Consider the following 16,925-nt stretch of genomic DNA (forward strand, 5'->3'; position numbering starts at 1 on the left):
ACAGCTCTACAGCTGTAGTGCTTAGGTATTCATCTGTTTTGTACTCTTTTGGCTTAACTAGGAGCATAAAAGCCTGCAACTGCATCAGAAATCAAAGGAACCCATGAATATCTTCATTTTGTAATCCTCAGAGAAAAGTGACTGAGATGTTAAATTGTGGTACCACACACTTTCAGACAATTTCTGCGGGAAATTTCACACAACTGAACTTAGTATTCTCATACTTCCAGTTATAAGTATTTTGACAAAGTAATAGTTATAAGTAATCCTTAAAAAAAAAAAGGAATGTGACACTACTATTCTCCTTCCACATGTATGTATTCTGATTTCTTTAGACACAGTCATCCCAAACTGAAAACATTAAAATAGAGCACTATATAATCAATAATTTATTGCAAAATGACAACCCGATCACATAAAAGGTTCAATTTACCTCCAAAGATTTTGTTAAAATTAACAAATTACTTTACTGAAGCATCAGTCTTTTGAGAGGTACTGTAATGTTTTTGCATAGAAACTAATCTTGATTGCCTTTCATTGGGGAAAACGTGGATAATGTAAGAAATCAAGCAGTTCACAGAAAATAGCTCAAAGTATTAGCATTAAAAATCAAAACCAAATAAAAAAAGAACAAGAGAATGTTACATATTTTCAGAGCAGGGAAATAGATTCACTTAGCATTAATAGCAATGATGCATTAGCTCATTTTTATTGCCTTCTGTAGAAGAGAAGATTGTATCAACCATAGATTTTTATCCACTGTGACAGAAGTTCTGCAGGGAGAAACAACAAGGTGCTGCATATAGTCTATATATTTTCCTAAGTAAATATAAATGCAACTTGTCTGGATTTGAGACCATTTGAGGAAAAATAACAATTGGTATTTGGAGATCAGTATTTCTATGTACACAAAAGTAAACAGATAGTAATTATATAGAATTCTTCAAAGCCCTTCTCATTTGTTTTCGTGACAATTTTGTATTTTGTATTTCATGGCAATTAATAAGTACCTACAGCTTTGAAGCCAGCTTCTATTCATTGGATTTAAGAGTTAGTATGCTACAAAACAGAAGATACAGTAACTTGGGATAAAACATATTTTTCAAGAGAGTGACATAAAATAAAGCTTTAGTATATCATGTTTTAAAAGACAATAATAAAGTATCTACACAAACATTACAATAGACAAACTTACTTGTATCACGTAAGGCAAAAGTCAACAGGTATCCAGGATATTAAAATCACTTTCTGCAAAACTTATAAAATATCAAACCCTTTCAAAATTAAAGATTTTTTTTTTCTTTATATTTCCCACTTGCCACTATCCAGCTTGACAATTTGGTATTTACACAATGAGGAGTTGGCAAGAGAATCACAAGACAAAACTGAATGACACCTCTTCTTAGATATATGCATCTAGCTTGGGCTGACAGCTCTACAGGGAAAACATTTGGATGGCTGGAACCAACTGTAGTAATTTGTGGAGCTTATTTATTTTATACCTTCATGTACTTCAGCTTATTCTTCACTTAGATCTTCAGCACACTTTCCCTGATGGCCTGCAAGAATCCTTCTGCATTTGTCTCATTTTCTTTTAAAAGGTGTCAGGGACTTTAGATCAGAAATTCTTCCTTCAGAAAATCTTAGTTCACTGTAGTAGGCTTGGGAATAATTTATCCCTGCCACAGAGGAGTTAAGAGTATTTTATTTATGTATTAGTTACGCAGAGAAATAGAACTGCTTAAACAAGTTAAACAAAAAAAAAAAGAAAAGGTAAGGTGGGTCATAATATCTCCAGAAGGACAAAAGAAAAATGAATAGGGTCACTTCCAGGAGACGTAGGAGGAATAGAAGAAAGCCATCAGGACTTAAAAAGAATGATATGTCAGTTGGGCTGCTACCCATCTCCTGTACATCTACATGGACATTCTGCTTTTCCACCAAAATCTTGAGTCCAAAATATTTTGGGTTCTCATATTCTTTATCAAGGACAGCAGATCAATATTAAGACAGGTTTTTTTGACTTTTCTCTGTACACAAAATAGTCCACCACAAGAGTTTGGTGCAATGTTGCATGCTGTTTAAACAGTACATACGACACTGCTCCAGCTTGTTTATAAGAGGAAAAAGGAGGTCATGAGTTTTCTGCGTGCAAGAGTAATCATAGTTGCCCAGTATCTGGAAACATGGGAATGTATGAGGATATCAGCAATTAACATTTCCCAAAGCATCTATTTTTTCTTGGAGGCATTTTCTTTCTTCTCCACAGCAAAGCCTGTCCTAGTGCCCAGGAACAGTCTTCCAGAGCCCCAGTATATATTTCAGGAACTTCTGCATGCCTAATAAAGACATTCCAGTGGTCGAAGGCTGTCAGTGCGAAACTCATCAGTAGAAAGTAAACAACAAATGTAATTACTGTAAATAGGTGTACTATCATTTGAAAAAAACCTGATAGAACAAATGAAAAATTCAGGAGGCAAATTAAAAAAGTGTGACTTCTGGGGAAAAATGAGAATACCTTTCAAAGGAAGGATGTTTCAAGCAGGAACGCTGATATACTGATTCACAAAGTGACCTTTCAAGGGGAAAAAAATTCTTTTTGGGAAAATTTTTCAGGATAAGAAAGATTTTTCGTTTCTTTTCAAATAACTGAAAAATGAATCTCTCTGCTCAAGCAACCCCCCCCCCCCGCCAAAACAAAACAAAAAAACCCAAAGTTACCCAAAAGGCAGTAGCTAGAATATGTAACTTGGGTATAGAGTCTCCTGTTACAAGTTCAGATATATGTTTTTCATTTTTGTCAGTATCTAGGTCTGGATGTTTGTGATTCTAGAAACGTATTTGGCTAGGCCATATTAGATCTATCACAATTGAGTGTTCCTTCCTCCTTCCCCAGCTCTGAAAAAGTGGCATCTATCAGTATTGCTGATAAGGAGATGAGAACGCTTCAAATATGTCCTTACTAAATTTTGTGAAGCTTTGTTCTGCAAGAACTTCCTACGGCCTGACAGGTCATGAATGAGATAGGATGCAGTAGGTCTAAATCATCAAGAGGTTACAGCTGCTGCAAAGGTTGTCACTGCGCAACATGCTCTCCAGCTGCCTCCTGAATCTAAGAGGTGGTCCTAGGAAACTGCAATCATTGTCTCTGCCACATTCTTGAATCCCTTAAACTATGATGGAAAAGGCTCTAAGACTGGATATTTCCAGAATCACTTAAGTACCACAGTAGTTCAGAAATAGACTTGTATCTTTGACCTGCTGCTGACCAGTAAGAATTAGGCACAGGAGTGGGGTACCAAGGCCATATTCACTGGACCCATGAATACAATTCTCCTCCATAAATTGAAATAAACTGAGCTTTAAAAAAAACGCCTCTGGCAGACTCTTCCATGTCAAAACTGCAGCAGCAGAGGATGGCATAAGTTAAGGGGGAAAAGTAATGAGGGTTACCATAGGGAAGTTTTTGAGATTGAAAAAAAAATGCTTTTGAAAAATTCAGTTTCCTTTATTACCTACTCTACCCCTCCACACCTTTACTCTGACAATATACAAGGAATTCAACTTCTCCGTAACAGCAAGTGTCATAATAAACGTAGTCGTATCTTTTTACTTCACTTTTCCCATCACCTTTATACCTCGTTATTGCTGTCTTCTCCCTCCTCTCCCTCTTTGGCTCCTCGTAGGTCTTTCAGAAACCATACAATCCTTAACAAACCTATCTGTAGAATGAATAACCCCACATGTGCCAACTATCTGTCTCTAGGTGTTTCTCATAACATAACAAAGGAGTCACAGTCACAAGTTTGGGTTTGGTTTTTTTTAAGTTATGAGCAAAATAAAGAAAAACAGAATAAAAGATTTAGACATGTTTTAGACAGTAATAAGGTTCAGGATAAAATGTCCTGCTACCATTATGAAGATGGTACAAAGAGAATAGCAAAGCATTGCTGTCTGGCTTGACGTTTGGAACTGGATTCAATACAAGTTGCTCCAGACACCCAGCAGGACCTTGGGAATATGGGACAACTATTAAGCTGCATACAGTACAAAACCACTTTCTGATCTCACTACCACTACCTTTAAAATCAAATTATTCTTCATATCTTCTTTTCAAAGCATCACAGTAAGTACTAGGTCATTCCATGCTTGCTTGAGAATGTGGGCAAGTAGCAGTTAATAAGCTTAGAGGACATAAAAACATTTTAATGAGATCATCTACTTGGAAGGGGAAGAAGAACCTGGAATACTATAATTATACTTAAAGTGATGATTTCATGATCCACTATAAAACCAAATCATTAATAATTTTTTTCCTGTGATATCAAAAAGTATTGTTTTCTTATTTGAATTTGGGATACAAAGAAGAAAAATGTCTTTGGTTACAAACAAGCCTTGTGTTTTCAAACCAGAGCACATTTCCCTCATCTTCACTGTCTGCTTCAGGCAAGACAGAGATGGCTTATTACCCTGCTATAGCTTAAGGGATGGAGGGGGAGATTTGTCCTGGCAGTATGCAGTCTACATTTGCAGTAAACGTAATGCCTCAATCACATCTGCTGATCAGAGAACCTTAAGAACACAAACCCCAACTCTTACATTTGCATTTTTATCTGTAAAACATCAGCTACTAAAACTCTCAACAGCCAGGTGTGTCTGTTCCTAGACAAAACACAGCCCACACAATCCAGTTCAGGCAGGCCACAGTCCACTAACTAGCACAGAAGAGCTGCTATCTCTGCAAGTATCAGCTCAGGATAGACTAAACAAGTTGATTATGTGGGAGTTAAGAGAGGAAACCTCTACCCTTACCTATGCTTCCTACTTTTGCAGTAGTTTGGGGGGGAAGAAAATACAGAGGGAGGAATGAAAAGCTCTTTGATGAGGAAGATGGAAATGACCACCACTGCATCCCTCTCAACACCTTCCAGCAACCTGTCACATATGGAGAAAAGACAGATCTATAGCAATACAAAGGAACGTCACAGCCTGTTCTTTCTCACCCTTGTACAACTGCATCAGTCCCTTTGGAAACTGTGGTGGCTGCAGCACCAGACTCCAAAGCCCTGGGCTCCTCAGCTCCAGCACTGCCCATGCTCAATCCAAGGCTTGCTGACACAGACTGTCACACACAGACTCACGATGTGGCCACTGCTGGGCCACCACCACCACACACCAGCACAAACAGACATATCCGACAGAAGAGGGCAGGGGTCTGTGCCAGGCTGCAGAGAGGGGAGGATCAGCCCCGCGACTCCACCAATAAACCAAAGGTCGACTGCAGCCACTACAGTGCTACACAAAAACTGGTGCTGCTTAATGCAACCTTCTTGATGCCAAAGGTAAAGAAGAAGAAATCGCTGCTGTAATAGGAATGAAGACTAGTTGCTCACCGTTTTGAACAAGCTTCCCTTTGAAAGGACTCTGTTCCAAAGAAAATGGAAAAGAGAGAAAAACACAGAAGATAAGCAAAGGCCAGTTAGTCAGACATGGGAAGGAAGGAACAGGCAGTCTGTTTCATCTTCCTTTTGTTAAAGAGGAGACTTTACACATTGCTTCAGTACCCCTTACCTGGGAAATCCAACATTAAAAATACCAAGATTTAAAAAATACACAGTGGTCATCAGATGCAAATTACATCACAACGAAAAAATTAAAACTACCATTAAAATTTGCTGATTCTATCCAGAAAATTGTTTAGACATTCCCAAGCAGTTCTGCAAACTAGGATCAAATGGTACAGTCCCAAACTAATTAAATAGCACAAAATTCTGTTCCACTTACACGAATTATCACTTTAGTACTCTGATCATCACAGGTTTGTTAGGAAAGTTAATGAACAAATCAAAACCTTTTGTTATTTCAGTAAGAGGAACTACTACCTGAAAAGGCGTGCTTCACATCTGATGAGTAACTTCTTAAAAATAGGGAGCTCTGGCACACGAACAGAAAAATGCAAAGTCAAAACTCTAATTAAATTTAGTAAAACATATAATAGAATGTGCTATGGGTTTAAGAACTCTTCCTTCAAATATTGTAGTCCTTTAAATACCAGCTTTTGACAGTACTGAATTGTTCAATGTTATAAATTTATTAATGTGTTTTAGTGATATGCTTTGCTTCTGAAATCCAAGGACTCCAGGTGAACAAAATTTACGTGCGGAAGTTTGCTGTTGGGTTTGAAAGTGAATTCATTCATTAATATTTCAGAAATATATTATACTGGAAAACAAGAGTCTAGTCACAGAAAACAAAACTTATTAGTGACACGTATTTTAGACATCATAAATATCAGTGTCACACATGTTCTTCAGTTATATTAAAAACAACATTCAACATAAAAGTTGTCTTCAGTTGAACTTAAAAACTACACAACAGTCTTCTGCATCAAGTAAAAAAAATCATCTTTTGCATACAATTGTTTTTTTAAGAGTCAGCATAGAAAAACTTCAGAACTTCTGCAAGCTGCATGTTACTTTGTCCTAATGCACACATAAGAAGCATGGAAGCAAGAACTGCAAGGTAAAGGGTTTATACTTGCATGTAGAGTCTACAGACCCTTGAGGGGAACACAGATTACTAAAATCTCACTACTTAGAAAGCATTCAGTTGTATTTGTTTTCAAACAAAAAGATTGTGTAAGTTATGTGTGTATCTAATCATGGAAAAAGTATAGACAGAACAGGTAAGAAGCCCAAGCTACTATTATAATACGAAGGATTAAACTGCTGCAGAAATTTAAAACATACATTGCTTGACAGTGCTTATTTACAAGATTGTTATTCAAAGGTCATTGACTATTAAAATTATTCCAAAAACCAATCTGTTTTTACAGGTCTTAATCCTATAAACACTGCTATTCTTGTCAACACACTGCCATATTAAGAACACACGATCCATTATTTCAAGACTAACTTTATACTGTTTTTCTGTTCAACTGTAATGAGAAGCATTGCTCATTTGATGATTATGTTAGTTTCAGCAAATTAAATATGAAGTATTTGGTTAAAACATAGCCTTAATTCCTAAACCTAACATGTGGCTAAAAGAAGTTCCTAAGGAACTTGGTGATGCAGAGCTGTTACCTAGAAAAATCTTAACAGCTTTGGAGGACTCAGCAAACAAGTAATAGGACAATTAACATCTTTCATGCTGTTTTTAGCTAAGAATTATGTCATGTTCTTCAGCATGAAATACTTCCTGTTTCTGCTGCTTATGAAAACAAGAAGCCATGGGACTATAAGAAAGGCTTATTTAATATGTTTTACAGTGACTTTGTTATCAAGAACATTAGTAACTAGAAGATCTCCAAATCATGAGTGTTATCAATTTCAATAACATCTTCAGGTTCCATCTTTGCTTCATGATGACCCTCCTGTAGATCATCCAGGGAAGCCAGAGCCTCATTTGTGTCGCTAGCAAAAGTCTCACGAGATGCATCATCATATTCTTGCAGGTTAAGCCCTTTAATGGCTTTTTTCATCTTCTTCCCTAGAACTTGTATTCTCCTCTTTTTAGCTGCTTTTTTGTTTTCATACTCTTTTTGGTTTTCCAGATAGAATATTTCCTTGAAAGAAAACAAAAAAAAGTTTGGCATATTCATTTTACTAGTGTTTCCTAAAGAAAATATAAAGAAGTAAAAAAAAATTTTTTTATTACAAATATCGTTCAATAATATTTAACTAATATAGACATTATTGATAGTAAGAGGACAGATTGCACTTAAGGAAAATGCCCCATTAATAATTTTATTACATAATTTCTCAGCTATCTCAAACTGTATGTAAGTATGTATCACTAAGTTTTCAATTCAAGTTTGCTGATGATACAAAACTGGAAGGAATGGGTGATAGACCACAGGGCCATGCTGCCATAGAGGGACCTGTAGAGAAAATACAACCAAAGGTTCTATGACAACTTCAGAAAACTTTTCCTCCACAATTGAAATTTGAGTCCAGGTCTCATGATCTTCACTGTCAAACATTTGTGAGCCCTATTAACATCTTCTCTATGGCAAAATACGACTGTACAAGTTTCCTCCATATTTCAAGGGGTAGAATATCATGTGGCAGAGCTAAATGCTACTACATGCCTTTCTCTCCCTTATTTTTTAAAAAACATAAAACACATACAGAAAACATTAATGCTTTTTTTCTCCCCAAAAGCTGCCAGTCAAGTGCTAAGGATATGCAAATCTGCGAGAGTTATATATGATGACAGGATTATACATACTTTTCCCACAGGTTTGTATGACAAATGATGTCTCTTACCATCAATCAAGTTCACTGAGTGAAAACTGGTACCTCATTAAGCACCTGAGACACACAGTTACAAGGGCATGCAAGAGGGGTAGAAAGGCAAATTATTTTTTTTTGTAATGGGGTAAAGTGATCAAACTTGCAACTTTTTGTGACCACTGTAAGCTATCAGCGGCTGTTTTTTGGTTTTGTTTTTTTTAAACATAAAACAGACAATCACAGTTTATGTTGATTTGTTTCTCAGTTCCCAGTACACGATGCTAGGATGATTTACAGAGTGAGCTGTGGCCACCTACATGCAAAATAAATGAGTCACTCTTTTAGTAACAACTTTATTAAAGTGGCAAACACCATGAAAAAACTCAAGTTGTTTCAACTGAATGAAGAAAATACCATCTCAGTCTATTTCACTCCCTAAAAGGAAAGGCGGTAATATTTACAAGCTGACAAAACTGACTTGGTGAGCACCACAGGTGAGGCCAGGGAGCAATTCAGACTAGGTTCAGACCAGTATCTGACTTAATGGGAAACACTGCCTGGTGCTACAGCTGGAGCTGTATAGAACAAAAATATTCTATTAAGAGACCACCATTCAACTGCAGATAACATTGCTGTAAGGTATATACAAATTAAGGAAAATCCAATGTTTATTTCTTCAGACTCTACAGTCTCATCATCCTCAACAGGTTTTTGTGACTGGCAGTACATAAAAGGTGTCCTCTCTGCACAGTGTGAATGGCAATTAATTTTTTTGTTGTTGTTTTTTTCTTCTTGTATTTTGAATGTGAACTAGAAGTTATGAGAGAGATTCAGTCATAAGATTTCTAGTAGAAAACCCCCAAAATTTACTTTGGACAACCATTTGCACTCTTGACAAGTTTACCTTGATTTGTTCTTCTTTAATGCTAGGTGTGTTCTTCAGCAGGTTTAAATAAACGCCCCCTGGTGTTCTTCTCCTAGTGCCATTCTTAATAGGGAAAGAGCAAATTAGTAATAACAAGCTTAATACATAAGTGTTGACATAAAAATAGCATCTAAGACAATGCTTTGTAGTGAGACAGAATAAAAAAATTTCTGCTGTGTTAGGTATTACATAAAAACAACCCTGGCTATGTTTTATTTGTGATTGAACCAGTCATGAGGTCAACAACCAGCTTGCTACATTTGGACAGGTAAACTATGAAGGTAGAAAAAATTTGCTTTAGAACATAATACCAAACTGTTCAACTACATACTAAATCTGATTTTGGTAGAGAAGAAACAAAATGCAAATACTATTCTACCTACTCTCACAACTATCGGCAATAATGTATATACTAGGTTAAATATTCAGAACATCCCAAAGACATAAGTCCAGTAAAATGTCAAAAATTAACTCCATAAAATTATGTAGGTCTCAGTTTTTGCTCAGAAATTCTACAACCTATGTGCGTATCTGCAGGATTTTGCATTTCTGCCTAAGGCATATGAAACACAACATGTACTTTAAAGTTTCTCCCCACAACATATTATTTCCATGCTTCAACAGTTTTCAGCGTAACAGCAGCAGTGCAATGTGCCATGCTGAATCATGAATGGACTCGGCTTTGAAACCTCTGTAAATTAGAAGCACTAATTATCATATTATTATTCAATTACCATTCATAGCACATGAAGTTGAACTGTTACTCCAGTGCTCTGGCATTGTATTAAATGTGATACTTTTCTACTAAATAACAAAGTAAAATACAATAGAAAAGTTCTAAGAACAGAGAAGGTCAATTTTTAAGTATGTTCTTGAAATAGCAGACACCACATACTTCCATCATCCTATCAGCACAAAATCCCAGGAAAAACAGTATGATCTGCCTCTCAAATACCGTACTCTGATCTGCAGCCAAAGGAACCTGTGCCACCAGGAGCTGTGTCCTTTTGGCAGTGGGGGTGGTGGTGGTGGTATTTTTTTTGTTCTGGGTTGTTCGTTCGTTTCTTTTCTCTCCTCTCTACTTCCAGTGATGGAACTTAAAAGATGTAAATTATAAACAAATTCCTGAAAGTACTTACCAGTTCCCTCCCGCTTTCTTCCCTTCTGAACTTTTGCACTGAGGCTCATTATTTAATAGAAACAAAAACATACCAAGAAACTGATAACCTAACCATCAAGTATAGGATTTTTACCACGATTTGTAACAGAAATCAGTACTCAGTTTTGCTCTACTGATACACAAGCCAATGGTTCTCTAATAAAGCTAACAGATTCCCTTTTGAAAGTTAACTCTTCAAATGTGACATTAGAAATGCTCACTACTGAGAATGTTGATCTCTGATGGCATGCTGATTAACCCGGTAGATAGGTCAGTGCTGTCAAACATCCGCCTGACTTACTGAAGCAACATGCCAGGACTTCACCTGGATCCTAACATTATAAGCTTCAGAATCCTTCACTCTTAAGTCTGCCAGGGAAAGATCCCAACGGAGGCAAAGTAACAGATAAGATGTTATCACTGCAAATCAGATACTAATCTCAGTACAAAAAGTTGAGCAATTTCCAAGTTCATTCATCTCATTGTTTACTCATCCTGCTGGAAGGTTACATTAGTATTTATTATGCAAGCTGGAAGGCCATGAAACTCTGAGAGAACCTGTCCAACATGAAAGCTGTGCAATAGTACTACATAAATATTCTACAAGTAAAAAGTTGTGTGTGCCCCCCCCCCGCCCCTGCAAACCCACAATGTCACATTTTCCTTACCACTATGAACAGTCCACCATTTTGTTCCACTTCAGCTGTTTCCATAAGCAGTTCGATAGCTTTTCTCTTCCCAATTATTTTCACTACTCGGGCAATTAAATCCTTCTTTGGCTCACAAAGCCTGGGAGGAGGGGAAAAAAAAAAAGCACATTTATTGTCAGTATAATTTCTTGAGTAAATAATTTTGTCAGTATAATTTCTTGACCATGGAACTTCCATAATGAATAATTCATTCTGTGGGACATAAAACTGTGCTAAAATTAAAGAGTCCATACATTTAAACATGTTTCAATGGCTTCTTGAATCAGATTTCAAAACACTCAGCTTCTGAGGGCTAGTTTTTTTCTGAAGCTTGCGTTTTTAAAATTTGTTTCAATGAAAATGCATTGAGTAATTATTTTTCTTCTGTTGGTGTGTAGAAGACTAAACCAAATAAGAAACTGCAAAGGCCTGTATAAATCTCTGAAATTAAAGTATAAAACTCTGCTGTGCATTTAACAGTTAAAATTACAGCACCTTTTACAGTTAAATCAGCCATTAACCAGAGACAATAGTAAGTTTAAAAGTTCCCCTGTACCATGTGTCATTCAGACAAACCTACATAATAAAAATGAAATCAGTCTGTTGACTAATCTATGATAACCTATAAAATGCAAACAAGAAAAAAATTTGCAATATTCCTGAGTTAAATTGTTTTCTTTTGTTAGCAACAATGTCCTCATACAGAAATTTTCATTGTCAGTCTGCATGAAGGGAGAGGCTTATACAGTATCAATTCGCTGTGCCAAAGTATGTACTCCCACATCGTAAGCCCCCAAATCAATACCACCTGTCCAGACCAAGAGTTCATATGCTAAATTCTCGTTTTTTAATGTCAAAGCTTCTCATTAAGCACAGTCCCAAGCACTACACCTCAGTAGTTTTACACTTTTCAGATCAGCAGACCACCATCATTACCAAAATTTCTTGAAAATTGCTGTCTAGCCCAATTGCTTCAAGTGACATTACTGTGCTATAAAGTTGCATTTGTTACAATGACTGCATAATAGGTGTTTGACCACAGATGTGAACAAGTGTTTAGAACAACCAGGCTAGCTTCAGCTGCTTCAGTTGTATGACTGAAGTTACCTGAAATTAAATGTTAAAACTCACATTTTAGTGACGATTGTCCTAATCAAGAAAAGGATTACCAAACCTGCTTAACTTTATACTTTGTGTTTAACCTCACTGAGTTCAATGAATGATAAAGCACCAGAAGGCAAATGCTTTCTTAAAATATTTATAGGATTGAGTTCTAAATTGTGAATTTTTGGAAGAGAATGAAATGTTTCTCAAAGATGCAGAGACCTTCAAGATTACCAGCATTCCTTAGAGAGCTGGTTAAATAGACCTTCTGTTACTAGCTGTGGCAGCTTAAACAGTCAAATCCCCACCCAGTGTTCATTCTGGCCCTGCACAATCCTCCTGTATGCATGCTTTAACAAGCAGCTGTGCACTGCACCATGAACTGAGTGAGGTAAAGGGCAAAAAATGGCACAAGATGGTCAGAAAAACTCTTTGATTTCAGTTCACTGTGTGGGCCAGCACAACAAAATGTTATGAATCCAGGCACTGATGGCACAGCACAGATCGAACAACAGTGCTGTGATGTGTATAACCTCAATCCTACTGGTGCAGTTCAGCACCACTACTACTATAAACAATCAGAAAAAAGAGGCTTTTGCCCTATTTGGATGAAGCTCAATATAACAAAGTAAAGTTTATTACAAGAGACATGCTCAAAGTTTTCAAATTCATAAGTAAGAAGCTACCAAGAACTGATAACAGCATTAATAATTGTCTAATTATTGCCAACATCTGCCAATACTAAGTATCACACATAAGAAACCAACAATGATCAATAAACCCAGGTTTTATTTAAACATCAAGCTCACCATCATTAAATCTTTTAACTCTTGTTCTCTGTTTCACATCATTTTCTTCACTCGCACTATTGAAAAATGACTGTGGCAATTTAAGTCAATCTAAGTGAGAATGACTGCAGTTGTGCCCTCCCTTACACCATCAGTCCAGTGCTGCCAGTACTAGCTCAAAGGCAACTGTGCAGCAACTTGGTTAAGGAAACAAATCTGTCTGCGAACTATTTCCTAAAAAAGCCACTACTAAATCTGTATCATGAGAAACAATATTTTTCCTTGCCATTGTTCTCAAATTGTGGGATATTTAGAAAACAATGGACATATAGTGAACAATCCAGGCACAATGGAACTGATTATTCTGTGAGCCAGAGGCCTCTGCAGGCAGCAGGCCTCAAGGATGTGGCGAAGATTAACTGTTGCTACAAATTTGATGAAGCGAGCACAAAAAGTAGAACAAGGCTAACTGTTGCTACAGAAGTTTGATGAAATAAGCACAAAATGCTGAACAAAGTTGGGCCTACGTGACTGAAAGCAGGACACAAGACAAGTTACAGGTGGGGGGAACCATTCGCATGATCAGAAGGCCTTATCCTATCAAATTATTGTTTTAGGCACGTGGACAGCACATGTTAACCAATCATCAGATGGCTTACGCATGAGCAGGAACTAAAATACTTATATAAACCAAGCTATTTGGGCAATAAATTGGCATCTGCTTTAATCACATTGATTGTGTGCAGTGTCCGTGACTTCCGCGTCGACATCAAATAACAAAACATTTTGATGGATCTTTTGGAAAAAAAAAATTTAAAAAATTAGACAGTATTACTGGATGCTGCTACAAGATACCAGCCATACATAATGCTGCATTTTAATCCCAGGATTTTGGAAATACACACATGCTTTTTGTAATGTGGTATGACATCTTACATATTTAGCAGTAAGAAAGCTTTTCCCTCGCCTCTTCTTTTCCATCAACAGCTTACCAATACTTAAGGAAGTGAAGATATACTGTTATTAAACTCACCGATAAGCAATTTCATCTGCCACTTTTTCCTCTGAATCTTCTTCTGTTATCTCATACCTTCCTTTATATTTCATTTCTTGTCTTTCACCCAGTCTATCTTTTACAGGCCTCTTCCGCTTGGGAAAGCCTTGCCCATTGTCATCTTCTGCTGGCAATGTTTTCTTGTCATCATGCATGTATTCATCCAGTTCTTTATCTAAAGTCTCTGCCTCCTTTTGCTGAGCTTCCTTCATCAGCTTTTTAGCCAATAAATAATTGTAAGTCTCAGACTGCCTGCTTCTGTCAATACTACCATCCATGCCTAGAATCCCAAGTTCAGTAGCCACCGCATCCTGATTCTGCTCCTGGAGCACCACACCCCAAATGTTGTTGACCTTCTTGCCACCTAGAGCGGTTTGTTTCTGGTGGCTCTGGCTAAGCTGAAAAGGCTCGGATTTAGCAGGAGGAAAGTTGAAACATTTCTGTCGTTTTCGTTTCCACAGACAGCTGTCATCATCAGATTCAGAAAAGCTTTCATCACTTGAATCCACACTTTTGGTTGTCCGATAAGGAACACTTGGTGCACATGATGAAATGCTGCTCTGGAACGGTCTACCTGAATCATTGCCAACAAGTGATTTCTGAAATGAAAAAGTAAACGTCCATTAATTTAACTGTAAATTAAAAGAGCTATCAAGTCACACCAAAGATTTGGTTAGCTAGTGAACTTAATTCTGACTCATGACTGTTTGGGCAGTCCTCTACGAGCATCTTTTGGACTACAGTTGACAGAAGCATCCTATGAAACTTCTGTATTTTGAATGTTTGTGTATGAAAGAGAGTATGGCTGCTATAGATAACACATTTCCGGAGTTGCCAATCTATTTAATGTAATCTTTCTTGAATGAAATTAAAATTATTACAAGACTGGAAAAGCTATTAAAATTCCCAGATTGGAAAAAGACACAACATGCATAGCAGTTCTATGAAAGACCAAAAAAAAAAACCCAAAAAACAAACCACCACCATGACAACTTACCAGAAGTTTTTTTAACAGCACAGAAATCAGTATTTCTCTACAGAGTCTGAAAGGGGTCAAGACTAGTGATATGCGACCACAATAGCTTTCCCAGATGCTCGAGATGAAAAATTGACCAAAAAACCCAAACCCAAACCCACAAAACTTGGATACTGCTCAGACTTTGAAAAGCTAATACTGTATTGTGATTCTGGCTCAATCAGGAGAACACATGACCAGCTGGGGGCAGTAGTACCTTTCAGAAGAACTGGAGTTTTCTTCCTTTAAACCAACAAGACATGCCAGACTCATTATGGTTTCTTATTAATTAGGACAAAACCCCTAAAGGTTTCAACATACTTTGCACAAAAAAATCCCACTGCTATAAAAATATTCAAGAAATGCTGTTTCCCCATACACCTGACAGATAAACTAAAATACTAAAGCCAAACCTGCTCAAAACTGCATAACCTGCAAAAGCACCATGGGTAACATAATCCAGAATTCTTATTCTCTATTACTGGAAACTTTTGGCCATGCTGTCTGTGCTAACCTGCACTAAGCATTTTCCTTACTCATAAATCCAGTTTTTCCCTAACTAATTTACTATCATAAAGTTATATCCCGTGATCTTTAAAAATAAGACCTCTTCCTTCAGTTTCAGGCGAAATAAAAATTCTTTCTTTAAGCTTGCTGCTTTCACTAACATTACGGCACCGTTTCTTCTTCCTTCTATTAGCAAACACAAAACAGAAGTCTTTGACTTATTTTATCATGTTATGAAGTACAAACCTTTAATTTAAAAGGTATTCTATAATGCAAAACACTAACAACTCCATAAATTAACTCCCCCCCATCTGTAATAATTTATTTTGTTACACATCCCAGAACTATATTGCAAATAATCAAAATAACTAACCCCCCCCCCCAAATCCTTACACATACAGTGTCATACGCTGATTTATCTTATTTTGAAATTTCTTCCTGCCTGCACACCACCATAAATTCCTTGTAAACTTCATAACACACTCTAACGTGAAAACAGTATGAGACACCGGGAAAAAAAATTACATCTCTTCAGCAATTCACGGATGCAAAGGAGTTGCAACGTCAAGTGAAAGCAGTAATCGCCACTCATTACTTTCATATGTTTTTACAACCGCTCGTTTGCATTGTTCCTGAAGCGACCAGCGGTACCGGTGAGCACTCTCCTTTGCTCACCAAACCCACTGCCCAGCAACAACAAAAGCCCCCCCCCGCCCCGCGACGCATGCGGTTTTCCCAAATGAACGGGCACCGGAGGAACAAGCCGGTTCCCGGGCCCCGGGTACGGGGTAAGCAGTCACTCCGGGGGAAAGGCCCCCTGGCCCAGCCGTCCGGGCCGTACCGCCGCCCCGGCTCTGCCCTCCCCGCTCCCCAGCGGGCCCGTCCGGCGCCTCCCGCTCGCTAGCCGGGCGCGGGCCACCACGGCCGGCGGCGCCGGCAGGGCCCCTGCGGCCCTCTCCCGGCTGGGCCTTCCGCGGCCCGCCGCCAGGGGTGGCGCGGCTCCGGCTGAAGCCCGGGCCTCGCCGCCTGCCCGTCCCCTTCCTCACCTGCTGCGGGTCCCCGGGAGAGCCGGCGCCGGGCATGTCGGAGTCCGAGTCGGAGAGCTCGCCGTCCTCCACGTCGCCCTCCATCCTCCGCGCCTCCAGCGCCATCGCGCCGCCGGAGCGCGGCGACTCCTGAGCGGGCACCAGAGGCGGGCGCAGCCGCGGCGCGCGGAGACCGCCTCTCACCAATAGGGAGAGCGGGCGGCTGTGATGGAGAGCGCGGTGCGTGTCGGGAACGCCGGCGACCGGGCGGGAAGCGGGCGGGAAGGAGGCGGGAAGGGGGGGGGGGCCGCCGCCGCCATCTTGTTCTTGTTGTACTCTCCCGGAAGTGTTTCGTGCTGCTGTCCCGGCGCGTTGTCTTGTCGCTGCAGTTGTGGAAATGGCCGGTGCTGCACAAAGAAATA

The 16,925-nt window shown here is 38.6% G+C and overlaps 1 protein-coding gene across 1 annotated transcript; it reads right to left on the reverse strand.

Annotated features, from left to right (window-relative positions):
* Window positions 1–366: 366 nt before the first annotated feature.
* PHAX (phosphorylated adaptor for RNA export) lies at window positions 367–16,713 on the reverse strand. The gene is made up of 5 exons (XM_069776734.1): window positions 16,525–16,713; window positions 13,936–14,555; window positions 10,990–11,110; window positions 9,142–9,225; window positions 367–7,567 (listed from the first exon to the last, which is right to left on the reverse strand). The coding sequence occupies exons 1-5, from the start codon at window positions 16,627–16,629 to the stop codon at window positions 7,298–7,300; spliced, it is 1,200 nt and encodes a 399-aa protein (XP_069632835.1). The 5' UTR covers window positions 16,630–16,713; the 3' UTR covers window positions 367–7,297.
* Window positions 16,714–16,925: the final 212 nt, after the last annotated feature.

Source organism: Haliaeetus albicilla, chromosome Z, assembly GCF_947461875.1.
Source record: "Haliaeetus albicilla chromosome Z, bHalAlb1.1, whole genome shotgun sequence".
In the NCBI taxonomy this organism is placed as follows: Eukaryota; Metazoa; Chordata; class Aves; order Accipitriformes; family Accipitridae; genus Haliaeetus; species Haliaeetus albicilla.